This window comes from Vidua macroura, chromosome 4 (genome assembly GCF_024509145.1).
Source record: "Vidua macroura isolate BioBank_ID:100142 chromosome 4, ASM2450914v1, whole genome shotgun sequence".
NCBI classification, from domain to species: Eukaryota; Metazoa; Chordata; class Aves; order Passeriformes; family Viduidae; genus Vidua; species Vidua macroura.
In genome coordinates this window covers 24,700,966-24,715,211 of record NC_071574.1, presented here as the reverse complement: position 1 = coordinate 24,715,211, position 14,246 = coordinate 24,700,966, and the positions used below count along the sequence as shown (strand labels likewise).

General features: G+C 40.1%; 1 protein-coding gene across 1 annotated transcript in view; it reads right to left on the bottom strand.

Moving 5' to 3' along the window:
• Positions 1–14,246, bottom strand: part of BANK1 (B cell scaffold protein with ankyrin repeats 1) — a 137,765-nt gene that overhangs the window by 99,015 nt on the left and 24,504 nt on the right. The window contains exon 3 of the mRNA XM_053976660.1: positions 11,113–11,178. Within this exon, the coding sequence (XP_053832635.1) occupies positions 11,113–11,178 (66 nt within the window). The remainder of the gene's footprint in view (positions 1–11,112; positions 11,179–14,246) is intronic.

The window sequence follows — 14,246 nt, the reverse complement described above, 5'->3', positions numbered from 1 at the left end:
GGTTCAATGACCATCACTAGCTAGTAAAAACTGCCCATCCTACTCCTGCTTATATTCTCATGCCTTTAAGGCAAAATAATCCTGAATTAAAGCTGTGAATTCAGCATAGATTGTTAAAATTACACTGAACCTACACATAGATGTACTTTACTAAAGTAGTATTAATTCCATTTGCTTTAATTTACTTTAAAAATTAAATAGGCTACACTGAACAAAGATCATTGTTTCTGAATGAGAACCCACACACAGTTCAATGCAGTTTAATTAATCCAGCTTGGAATTTAAGTGCAATAATTTCTCTGATTATCGCTGTGAAGAATAGACTTTCTGCCCTTCAGAAAAAATGAAGGCCTGAACTCTTGCTGATGAAAACAGTTATGATACTTTACAGCCCCTAAACAGGTCCTACAAGAAACATGGAGAGGGACTTTTTACAAGGGCATGTAGGCATAGGACAAGGGGGGATGGCTTCAAACTCAGAGGGTGGGTTTAGTTTAGATATATAAGGAAGAAATGCCTTACAGTGAGAGTGGTGAGACACCAGCACAGGTTGCCCAGAGCAGTTGGGGATGCTCCATACCTGGCAGTGTTCAAGGACAGGTTGGATGGGCTTTGAGCAACCTGGTCTGGTGAAAGGTGTTGATGTTTATGGCCAGGGGATTCGAATAAGACCCTTAAACTGGTCTTTAAGGTCCTGTCCAACCCAAACTTTCCTATAATCCTGTGATTATGTGTGGGAGGGGTTCCTGCTCTCCCTTGGGAGGCAGCAACAGTTTAGAAATCAGCTGCTGCTCTCCACCCCAGAAGAGCTGTCCATCAATGTTTAGCATACTCCTCAGTTCCAGAAAGTTCAGTTATTCTGTTACCCCCATTGGCTCCTGTTAGAATACCACTCCTCCTCTGTACCCCGATTAGTTCTCTGTATGTCACCCCACTCTGTCTCCCCCCTTTACCCGTTGCCCGTTCTGTACCCTAACCACTCCTACTCCTTTGCCCTTAATACCCAGCCCCGCCTTTCCTCGGGGCTTCCGGAGCTGGCTCCCTTCTGGAGAGTTCGTGTCCCCCGTTTCACCCCCTGTTCCTGCGACGCTCCTGAAATAAAGCCTCTAGGAATAAAGCCACTTCGGAGCCCTCTCGTCCTTACGGTGGAGCTATCCGGGTCCCGCCACATCCTCCCCGCGGACCAGTCCTCTGAGGGTTTTCCCCCGGACAGGCTGGGCACCCGGGTGAAGCCCGGAGGACTTGTATTTTAATTATGTATGCCAATAGCACATATTTTGGGAATGTACTCACATTTTAAATCACTCATAAATCTTACACACACAAAATTCACTTCAGAAGATAACTCATATTAGGTACATGCTGCTTCTGAATTTTTTCTGCCACTTTAGGCAAAGGAGTCTCACAGAGACAAGAAACATTCCGCTATCAGATTGACAAAATGAAAGGAATTAATAACAACTCTGGAAGGCACTGGATTCTCAGATGTCAGCCATCTGTCAGTGACTATTCTTCAAGGATCATGTAGGTGCTTTCTAATCTATGTAAAGTTCATGACAACTTTATTTCTACAGTCTGCACTCTATTTATCAAAGATGATAGTAGCCACTTTCACCTTTTAATGCAAATAATTCATCTACTGAGAACATTAATCCTATTGCTAACAAGTTGGTTTAAACTGGGATAACATTTTCTCCCCTGTAAATTATTGCATTTTAAATTTTTCATTATGCCTAGTGACATCTAAATGCAATATCAGAACTTCAACCCAGTCACTACTGTGATAGCACAGCTATCCCAATAACAGACAATTAAGAAATATCACTCACATCAAAGACTTGGATATTTAAGTGTATTAGGATTTCTCTGCTGACTTGAAAGTGGCTATCAATTTAATGGCAAAAAACCATCAAGCAAGACCTCTTTCACTAAATGTAAGGTCTACCTGACAATTAATGAACCGTCCAAGAACCACAGGGATCTATATTATCCCTGCAATACAGGCACCAAAGTTCGGAGACACCATCTCCAGCCCTCAAATTCCTACAAGTTCCACACTGACACTGTTGAGCAGGACAGGGGGAGAGAACTCCACATCAGAAGGCTAAGAAAATGAACTCTCTCCTTTATTTCAAATGTACCGCTCTATATATAGAGAACATCAAGAAGACTAATTTCACTGGTCTTAGAGTAAAAACATCTCACACCATTGGTGGGCAGTGAATGATGCACAGCAGCAGAACATATCTATAAACAATGTGAATAACAAGATAGATTAGAGAATTATTTACATTCTTTCCCAACTGCTTCCCAGGCTCTTGCCTGGTTAGAAAACCTTTCTCTTTCTCTCTGACTGAGCTGAGAATACACAACCACATGATCTGTCCTAAAATGTGGAACATGAAACAACCACATGAACTGTTATTTGTCAATGCTGAACAAGCAATACACCAGAGATTAAGCAAGCCTCGGCTTGTTAGCATTAACTGAAACAAAGTAGCTCATAAAGGCATTAATACTACAAGAATGAAACTGTAGTAACACAAATAGAGCAGAGATAGACAATATTTGTTTTATGTAGGCAGAAGGTGTTGCTAGATGTTCGAGTCTTTTGAACATTTAAATTTTGGGCATCTTCATTGTTTTTCCTCATTACATTCTTGGTTTTAACCTGAAAGCAATGGCTAAGGAGCTCCACCAACTCCTGAGGCTTTGAGAAAAATTCAGAATTTACAATTGAGGGTGAAGATTATCTTAAAAGAAACATAAAAGGAACATCATTATGCTGGACTATGTAAGAGAGAGGATTTATTAAAGGGTATTTTTTGCTTGGTGAATGTGGTCTTCTAATGTTTTATATAATGGCAACCTATTGGTGATGTTTCTAAAATGTAGCAGTAACAATTAAAATAATTGATGAATAAAACCAGACTCTTTCTAGTAGGATCAAAGTATAAGAAATTATTAACTATATACAATGATGCATAGACAACACTATGAGCCAGAAGCTAAAAAGAAAGGAAAAATCTATCACAATCATCCCTTGATTAATCAGAGCAATACTACTGGGAATTATCATCTATTATATTGGGTAATGCTTAATTTCCATCAGGCTACTTTTGTTGGCTTACTTTTGACAAATATCTGCTGCTGATATCCACATTGAAAGGACTAATCTTCAATTTGCATTAATTTTAAATACTAAAATATAGCACACATTTACTGTAACTTAATTGGGGACAGTACTGATGTTTTCAGTCTCACTTCAGTGCTCTTTCCTAATTCATGTAACTTCAATGCATCAACTGGGTATCTTTTACATAAGACCCTTTGGAACACATTATTGCTTTCAATTTAACATTTTGAACTAAATTCATGGCATGATTTTGAAATTGCAGTCCTTTACATAAACTGAGAAATTTTCATAATGCATCTCAAATCTCCTGTGTATTCAACAACTAATGCTTCACCACAGCTTCTAAGCAACTCTCCTGCCATATGTAACTTCCCCCTCAAAGTTCTAACCTTTCCTCCAAATTCTAACCTTTCAAATACACTGTTTAGTTATCCTTACTGCAGCCAACATGAGAATTAGTAGTGCTCTCTGATTACTTGGTAGTTGCTACATGTTTTGAGCCAACAATGTATGTGACAGATTCAGGGCATTAAAAATAGCAGAAAACAAACTTATGAAAGATTTATGTTTTCTAAGGCTACCCACGAAATTAATCTCTCAGTCAAAATTAGGCTGGTTTTACAAAAGCAAAATGCCCGCTAGCTTTACAAATTTCGGTTCTTCCTCAAGTTTCACAAGTTCTTCAGCCAGCTGAAGAACTGAAACTGAGGTACAAAAGGAGCCCTCAATTAGCCCTAGATCACACATCATACAAGAGAATGAGAAATATGGGTAAATCAAGTTAGGCAGGTGACAAGGAATGGGAAAGTAATCTAGCACCTGTGGCCACCTTGCCACATGAAAGAAAAGTCAGGGTGTTCCAGTGACATATTTAAAAAAAGAGGATTACAGCAGATCCCTTAGTGCAGGGGGCATCCTGTGTAGTATGGTAGATGCACTTTTCAGCGCAACATGAGGTAAAGGCAGAGGAGGTGCCACTGGGTTCTGTGAGGTATACCTGAAAAGCTTCCCATGAGTAAGTGACTTCCATGCAATTCAGAAGCCTGAAGTCAAATGGTTCTGTGAGTGCCCAGCAGAAATATGGATTAAAGAAGAACCAGACAAAAAAAAAAAAAAAAAAAAAAAAAAAAAAAAAAAAAAGTAGCCTCCTGTAATGTGGGGGAAAAAAATCAGGAAAAAAAGACAAACACATCATGTTCTTTTTGCATTCCACCACAAGTTTATCATAGATATTTATGAAAGATAATCCAGTTAAAGTGTGGGTATCTGTAAATGCTGTATGAGCTTGGCAGAGAGTGCAGAAGAGTGTGATTGAAAGGGAGCCTCTAACTGCACAAATAAATACAATTGTTCTATAAGTTACCTGAGAAAGGCTGTGAGAAATAGGGAGGCAGAAAACATCCACCACACTAGACTTCTTTCAGTGGGACTGTGTTCCTTGCATGAACAAGGGATTTACTCATTTTTACCATAAGCACTCTCTAAGATATTATTTCAAAGCAAATCCCCTTTTCTGCTCTGCTGAAGTTTTCTTTTAAAATGGTGAGAGAAGGCTTAGGAATGAAAAGAAAATCACAGAAAATTATTAATACATACTCAAACACAAAAACATCCGACTTCAGTCTTAATTTCTTTTTCTAAATTCCAAACCAAGATAAACATTTATTAGTGAACAAGCTTTAAATTATGCTTCTACGTTGAGAGAACTATCTTTTGCAAATACACTGACAGTTATTTTCATTTTTCTCAAAAGCATTCTCAGCTCCAATTTCTCCTGCATGGTTGAGTTCTTCTGTCAAAAACAGTAGCTTTCTGTAAGTTGGCCTATTTTGAACACATCTCCAAAATATTCCTATTACTTTATTTATGGTGTACAACTTTTCTTGCAAATAAGTATCAAACTGACAGCTCCTTTAAAAGCTATCAAGAACAGTTTTTCCTTTTCTGAATATTATATATAAGTTGGTGTTTATGTCATTTTAGCAGCCAGTGGTGCTGTAATTTTCATTAACATCTATTTTTCTCCCATAACAGCAATCCCTGAAACCCCCCACATCTATTATTTTCCGAGTTACTATACACATGTAGGCAAAGATTGATTTGCTGTGGAAGTACATGTTCACCTGTTCTTTTACTATTGGGTATGTTTTTGTACACAACAATTCATCACTGATATAACTAACTAATAGAGTAACCATGAATGTCTCTAAAGAGACTATCAAAGTCTTATTATGTGTAGCCTTTTTGGATCTGACAGTAAAAAAAAAAAAAAAAAAAAAAAGATCCTGCCTTCAAATAATTCCCCAAACTGCAAAAGGCTATTTACCATGAGTCTATCAATAATCTTTAAGAAATAACTTTCATGAAAATGTAGGCATTTCTTTTCATATATACTTTCATATGATTGTAACTCTGTATTCAGAGGCAATCTAAGGTTATAACAATGAACTAGTTCTAACTGGTCTGTGATTTGGAAGACATGTTTGATTTTGTCAGTGCTTTAGCTAGGATGGATATATTTAGATGCTTTTTGGGACTGATTTTATCTTTTACTGCATATCAATTCATTCTATTTTATTTTTTCTGCAATGAAATCCATGACTTTCAGCTTCACCAGCAGCACTAGGAACATGAGTACTCTGATGAGTTTGACACATAGCAAGACTGCCCCAGAAAGTTTCTATTAGGCATACTGATTAATTTGGAAATAACAACTACCTGTCTGAGGTCATTTGGGTGCTGAGCAGAGCTGTTGATGGAGCCCAAGCCTGTTATTTCCAGTTTCTGGAGTCTGCATACTTCTCCAGGGAGAAGCAAACTGAAGTCTGCCCCTCTGTGTGTACCAGAAGTTCTCAGTTATTGAAGCCTAATGTTTTATTAGAGAGTCCTTCCATCCACTTCAGAGTTACTGGAGTTCTACCACAGTAAGAACAACTGGGTGTTTTTGTTCCATTATTATGTGCTATCAGCACACACATCTCACCTCTGTTTCAGTGAAAGATTATACAGCACTAAACATTGCCCAAAATGAGATGTGCTGCTACAGCTGAGACAGGCTATCCTCCTGCTCCTGACTCAAAGTACCACTGAAGACAAAAGGACTGATAGCAGAGGCATTGAGGGTTGTAAAACCTCCAAAACTTGTTAGTCTGATAAAATCCTCCTGCAAATTCCTTATTATTGCAAAGGGGCCAGCTGCAGCTGCAAAGTGTCTCCTTTATCCCAAAACTCCAAATCAAGCCTCTCAATACTGGCCTGGCTCAAACTGCACTCTCTGCTTGGACACAGAAGGGGCACACTGCTACATTTAGAAATATACACATATAAAAGGACACAGAGAGGAGTGTCTGAGAATCAAAACATATTTCAGGAAGGCACAACATTCAAGCTGAAAATGGGTTTAAGTTTTTACAGGTATCACCCTCAATGAATGAGGAAATTCCTCAAGGACTGAGCAGCCAAGCTTTCCCCTCTCACCACATTTGAAGCTGTTCTCTTGATGAAGACTACTCTTTAAAAGTCATCAAAAAATGACATGGATAGAAGGTCATGAATTTTAACATAACTGAAGTCCTTTAACAACGGCAGTGGGAGAGGCTGTGGGGAGAGGCATTCGTAGCAGGCATTCTCAGCCTTCACCCTGCTCAGACATGTCATTAATAATGTCAAAATGTGTACTGACACAAGACAATATACTCCATGTTACAGCATCCCTTAAATCAATCTGGTAACAGAAGCTAGCTTGGACTGCAGCAGGTCATTTACAAAAGAGAGTGCCTTAGTCTCAGGATGACAGCAAAGCTTCAATACCTGCACAGAGCTCTTATCAATGTCTGGATTAAATTTATGATGCTGTTCTTGATCTGTACAGCTCTAAATTACATGGGATTTGTCTGTCTAAAGGACCACATCTCCTTTGCCATGCTGCCACAGCTGCTGTCAGCAGAAAGACTCATGCCAGACATGTTTGGTATTAAACAAGGGGAAAAAAAGTTGTCAGCAGGATTGACTCACTGGGGAGAGGCTGCTTTGCAATTTACTCCCACCTTTAGTTTGAAATAGCTAAAATCTATTGACCCTTTAAGTGGGCTAAAAGGTACACTGCTTTCCTGGGAACATAATCAAGAGTGATATTTTTAGACACATCTGAAAGCCATGCTTGTTTTCTAACTCCTGATTATTTCCCTTTTGTTAGTTATTAATTGTAAGGTAATCTGAGGTCTTCATCTTTTAAAACAATGTCCTTTAAACCAACAGAATAGACACATTTTATTTTAATAAGACCTTAGATAGCATTTCTGGAAAAGAACAGCATAGAAGAGATACTCTTAGAGTTCTTTATCTGCAGAGGGGAGGCCACTTGTTTTGTTAAAAAATGCTGGCCTTTCTTCAGTTTAGTTTGGTAAAGGATACAGATATACATGTATGCACATACATCTTACCTTGATGAGACCTCTGAGCAGGACCAAAGAATGTCTGCTGTTAAACCTGGAAGACAGCTACCACCCTTTTGAATTACCTTTTGTGCTCCACTTGCCCACTCCTAATTGCTTCAGTTAATTAGTGCTAGGATAAAAGCTTTAGTGGCAAAAGTTAAAAAAGACAAAACTGTTTCACGGAAGGGGAAGAGCCTTTTCACAAGCTGAGTATCACCTAATCTGTACCTAAATCTGAGTTTAGCTCTATTTTGCAGTTCCACAATAAGGCATTCATATTTTATATTGTGGTGACAAGGCTGTATACCCAGATCCTAGTACAATTGCTTCATTTTTCTACCTTAGTATAAGTTATAAATAATGATTCTTTGGGGAACAGAAAACTTCCTGAAGAACCACAAGGAGTATTCTCAAAATCCAGCTCCGTAGTAATTATAACAAGTCCTCTTTTCTTACACAGAAACCAAAAATAAAGAAAACACATAAAAACATTTGTGAGTGGCTGAAGAGCTGCTTTACTCTGTTATCACTGAGGACTGCTATATGAGGATTGAGTCCTTATATATTCATATCATGGTCATTAGCATTCACAACTGGATCTTTTCCCTCACTCAGCAGCAAATCAATTGTTTTCACATCTGCTTCTAGTTCATATTTCCCCAAAGGATTTCAGTGATCATATTGTTTTTCCATTTTCCAATGTACTGTCTGACCTTTTTCCTCAAGGCCTTACACAATTCACTTTGGTCAATCACTTCTTATTGATTGTTAGCGCCTGCTCATTCCCTGTCTATCTTTGTTTTAACGAATATAGGAGTATTTTTTTAGTGATCTTGTTTTTAATGTCCTGTTATCTACTCACTGCTCTTTCCACCCCTGTTGCTTTAGATTTCTCATTTATCTAGATTTATATTTCTGTTTTGTTTCATCCCAGTTCAAGATCAAATTCTACCTTCTTTCAGATTATCCTTTCTTTTGTATGATGCTTGTATATACAGTACAAACTTCAGCTTTCAGCAAACCACTATCCACTTCAGACCTCACCTAAAGCACCATTCTTTTGGGAATTCATAAGGTTCTGGCAAAAACCCCTTTCTTGGTTTATAATTTCTCCTGACACTTCTCTTCTGCATGTTTCATACAGTTTAGCACTGCATACACTTGCTTCTTATTAGGAAGAAGTGTTGTATTGTGTTTTTATATCTCTTTAACAGTTCTGTAATGGTTTGCCCCTTCACCCTCCATTTTCTCCTGGTGGTTCCACCCCAAGCTTTCCCGCCTTTCCCTCAATGCCAATCTCCCTGAAAATGCTCAGTCATTCCCCTGTCCCCTCCCTGGTACCCTGTCCATCACTCGGCTCCACATCCCACTCTCCCAGAATCTTCCACCTTGGGCATCAAGTGAGTGGACGAGGGCCAGGGGTCCCTCCCTTGAACTTCCCCCATTGGTTTGTGTGTCTGTCTGTCCCTCCACCTTCCACGTCCCTTCCCCCTTGTTACCGCCCCAGTATTTGAGCTGTTGCAAAAGCCTCGGGGGCACATTCGGCTGTCGGATACAACGGCATTCGGAGCTCCTCGGAGCTCGGATTAAACATGAGACTTTTTCCCCGGCCTTGAGTCGGCTCCCTCATTACCTCCTCGGACGCTGCCTCTCCTCCTAACAAGGCAAACAGCGAAGCGCTCTGTCTTAGCTGCTCCCTGAAACTCCTCGAGAAACAGGGGAGTGTCCCCTGCTGCTGACCGTGCCTCTGCCGGTCAGGCAAAGCCAGGGAGCTCCAAGGTGGTCACGGCAGCAAAGAAGCATGGAGAAGAGACAGTCCCTGGAAACACTTTTTCACAATTCTTCTTAAGTCAAACCCCATCTGTTTACCTGAAGATTCTCCTACATTCTGGAGGGCACAAATACTGGCTAATTTGTAGCTGCCATCTTATCTTTCTTGCCTTTTTAAAGACTGATGCACTGAATCTCGGAAATTCCAGTCGTTCCACTTCTTGGGCTACTTTTCCCTCCAAAACTCTGCAGTGGTATCAGGTAACTGTTCCCTGTTGCATCACTACAGAAGGAATGTTGCCACACATTTTCTTACACTTGTTTGGGAGTCGGCCATAACCTCACATACAGGATGCCATTACTGGGAACCCCTCATTTCCAACTGGCTCTTTCACTCATCACACTGGATGATCCCTTTGGCCCTCTTAGCAATAACTAGACATCATTAACTAGCAGAGGCTGCAGACAATCAGTGCTTTCAGAATGACTGCCAAAAGCTGACTGAGAACAGCTGTTCAGGAAACTTCTGCAAATATTTCAAGTGAAACTTTTGCTTTTAATGCGAGAATTTCTTTGCTAGAAAATCACCAAATCACTTTATTTCAATATCAACCATTCAGTTGACAGTAAACTTGGACTTAAAGCTGCTCTTCAAGCAGCCATAAGAAAACAGAAGTAGCTTGGAGGACAATCTCGTCAGTCCTTTGTTTTCTTGGGACAGTCCTTCTGTTTTCTCTAACCATTCCCTATTTTACTGTCTCATTTTTTGGACATAACAGCGATGAATGAGAGAAATGGTGGGGTCAACTTATTTGGCACCTGGATGATGAGCCAGAAAGCCTTCTTTATACCAACACACTGCTTCAGTGCACTGACTCATGGCACATCCAACACAGGACCAAGAGAGATATTCATAGAAACCTTGACAATAGGTCTCTAGGGATAAACCAGTGCAGCTTTACAGCAGCTTTCTGCTTAAGATCACACCATTGCACCCAGAATGCCAAGAGACTCACAAAGAGACCCTTATCAGAATATGGAAGGGGGTCAAATAGGAAAGAGAGCCATTAACCTCAGAGTCCAACAGCACAGAACTGCTATGCCAGGAATTCTGGAATCACTTACTCGTCTCTTTCCATTGGTAAATATGCTGGTGCGCTATTAAGCCAATTACTTTGCATCAGTGTCAACCCAGAAATAAAGTTCTCTAAGTAAGAACTGAGGACAGGAAACATGCTATGTAGCTCTTTACTAAAAGCAAGTTAAGTTTTTGCCAATCTGTAATTCCTACTAAAATTCTTTATAAACTTTCACAGCTACAAGTAAACCAAAATGGCAAATATCAACAGGGGTTGAAGCTGTGTTGCAGATCTTCTCCCAGCCACTGGCTATCAGTGAATGATGCTGCAAATGTGATGTGAGTAGGACTGATGTAAAAGAAATTTAAAATCAGCTCCTTCTTACAAGCAAAACTCCTCAGGCTGGGAAAAGAAAAGGAAAGCTCTCCATGTCTTCATTTCTCTCTACACTGAAATAACATTAAAAAACCCAACCCTGTTGTATCTCCTCCTCTTTTCACACCTCACAAGATTGTGTGGGTATTGATGTGGGGGTGGATGTCTGAGAACAAGGCATGTTCCTCTACACAACTGTATGCTATGTTAGAGATGGTTTATTGCCTTTCATGTCTAACAAGACATAAGAGAACAAATTTAATTTTCTGAAAAGTACTGGCTTTATTCTCTGTAATGCAAGAGGAATTCAACTCACCATCTGCAAGAACTGCTTCATAGATGTAAGACACAGAGTCTCCAGGACTTTTATCCCATGGTTTATCTAGGAAGAAAGAAGAAAGAAGATCATATCATCACATCAATTTCCACCTTTTTTTTAGATAAAAATCTGTGTGTATTTTAAATTTAAGATAAAGCTATTATTCTGCAGATAGAAGAAAAAAAAAAGTCACAGAACAAGTCCAAGGGCTGGTACAGAGGAACAAGCCTAGAGAGATCTTTAGATGCAACTGCATTTACCCCTTTTCAGTAAATGTCCCTTTGACTAATTTTTTTTTCCAATTTACCAGAGCTGGTGAGAAATGTGTACTTGAGGAAGACATTTCCTGGAAGTCAATACGGCAAGCAATGGAAGAGGAGTTGGGCATAAGGGAAGAGAATAGAATCATGTGCAGTAAAGTGAGAAACTGAAATGGATACAGACATTTCAGTTTGGAAGACAAGACAACTGTTCAGTGAGTGCTCTGTTTGATAATACAGATCTGGTTACAGATAGTATCACAGAATCATAGAGTGGTTTGGGTTGGAAAGGCTCTGAAGATCATTTAGCTCCAACCCCTTAGCCATGGGCAGAGACACCTTCCAATAGACTAGATTGCTCAAACCTCATCCAACCTGGCCTTGAACACTTCCAGGGATGCGGCCTCCACAGGTTCTCTGAGCAATCCATTCCAGTGCCTCACCATCCTCATTGTAAGGAACTTCTTCCTTACATCAAACTTAAGCCTACCCTCCTCCAGTTCAAAGCCATTTCCCCTTGTCCTGTCCTCAGAACCTCCTATGCTCTGGGCCAAACAATGCCAGCTCTTTCAGCCTGGCTGCAGGAGAGGTGCTCCAGGTACTCTGAGAATCTTCATGGCCTCCTCTGGACTTGCTCAAGCAGGTCCATGTTGTTCATATGTTGGGAGCTTCCAGAGCTGGATACAGCCCTGCAGGTGGGGTCTAACCAGAGCAGAGGGGCAGAATCCCCTCCCTCGCCCTGCTGCCCACACTGCTCTGGATGCAGCCCAGGATGCAGTTGGTTTTCTGGGCTGTAAGCACACATGTTGATCTTCTCATCAACGAACACCTTTAAGTCCTCAGGGCTGCATTCAATCCACTCTCCACACAGATTGTATTTGTGCTTGGGATTGCCTCAATATGTGCAGGACCTTGCACCTGTCCTTCATGAGGTATTTGTGGGCTCACTTCTCAAGCCTGTCAAGGTCCCGCCAAATGGCATCCTTTCCCTCCAGCGCGTCGACTGCACCACACAGCTTGGTGCCAGTAGCAAGTTTGCTAAGGGTGCGCTCAATGCCACGACAAAAGATGTTAAACAGCACCCAACACAGAATCACTGAATGGGTCTGCTTGGAATGGACCATTGCGGCTCATCTGGTCCAAACCTCCCTACTCAAGCAGGGTCATCCTGAAACACATGGCAGAGGATTGCATCCAGACAGCTCTTGAACATCTCCAGTGAGGGAGACTCCAAAACCTCTCTGGCAATTTTTTCCAGCGTTCAGTGTAGTGAAGAAGTTCTTCCTCACATTTAGGTGAAACATCAGTTGCTTCTTGTCCTATTTCTTGGCATCACTGAGCCTGCCTCCATCCCCTTGACACTCTCCCATCAGATACTGATAGACATTGATGAGGTCCCTTCTCAGTTGTCTCTTCGCAAGGCCCAACTCTCTCAGCCTGTACCCTGTAAGACACTGTATTAACATTTTCAGAACCAAGTTCTGGACTCACAGCCTTTTAAGTAAGTACACAGAGATCCTACCAAAAGCAAGATCTAATTCTATTCTTCTACTATGACCTTAAATAGGTGTTACACTTCATTTTTTCAGTGATAAATGACAATTTCTTTAGTCTGGACTGCAAAACAACACTTGTTTCATCCCATTTCCAAGAAGATGGCACCAATCTAACAGAAGTAACATTATGGTGAAATTACAAATACCAATTTTGCTATAACAACAGTTGTGTGCAAAAGAATACACAAGGGGTACTTTTACAGAGGTCTTCTCTAGATGCCTTCCAATGATAACTTTTCAGTAATTGTGACTAGTAGCCACAGTGCAAGACTCAGTTGGACTCAGTAATACATTACATGAAAGATATATAAAACTACAGATTCACACAGCCATTTTACAGCATTACCTGCAAAAATACTTGCTGGAAATCTTAAATTATTTGTCTGCTTGAGAAACAGTCTCACATCTGCAATTAAATACTGACTGCTGACTGGGCCATAAACAATACATAAATTTGGTTGAGGTCTCTTACAAACCTTGAAAGAGCAGACTAAAAATCCATTAATTTATTTTTAAAATAAAAAAATTATAAACTAAATAAACAAGTAAAATTGCAGTATGTTAAGTTAGTGCATGCTGCTGCAATAATGCTTATGTTCTAGTCATCTGACTTTTTATTATTAACGAAAATTTTAATGAGTTTGTCCTAAATGCTGCTAAAAATGCTAAAAAATTGTCTCAAAAATATGCTAAAAAGCTTTAAGATGCCAGTGCACTCACTTTTCTGGGTGTAATAACTTTTCATCCAATTATTGTCAAAAATAAGAGGAAAAAACATCACATACACAACACATACATAAGAATCCAAGAGTACAGGTTACCATGACTAGCTACATCGATTAGAACATGAGCTGCTAAGAAACCTAACAAACCTCACAAATAAAACCTAATAAGCTGTGTTTTCTCTGAATTTCGCAGAAAAAAAGAGAAGAAATAACAAAGGAGTCAAACAGCTTAAGTGACAGGGGATTACAGTCTCAACATCTTATCCAGGGTTGCCACCTCCAGACAAACCACTTCAATTTCTGCTCTGCTTTGAAATAGCCAGGATCTCATGTCAGATGGAAGAAGTTAGTGACACAACTTAGTGAGTTTTTTGTTGGCAGTCATCACCAACCCCCATCACTGCACTGCCATCCCTTCTGTGTGGAATGGAGAAGCACAGCATCTCAGGAAGATGTAATACTCTGGTAATCTTAGCAGTCCCTGCAGAGCAGTTCAAAGACTCATTGTCAGGGGAAAATGGAAATGAGAGCTATACTGCAAGCACACACCAAATAACAAAACGCCCCTTCGGCTCTTGTGCTTATGATAC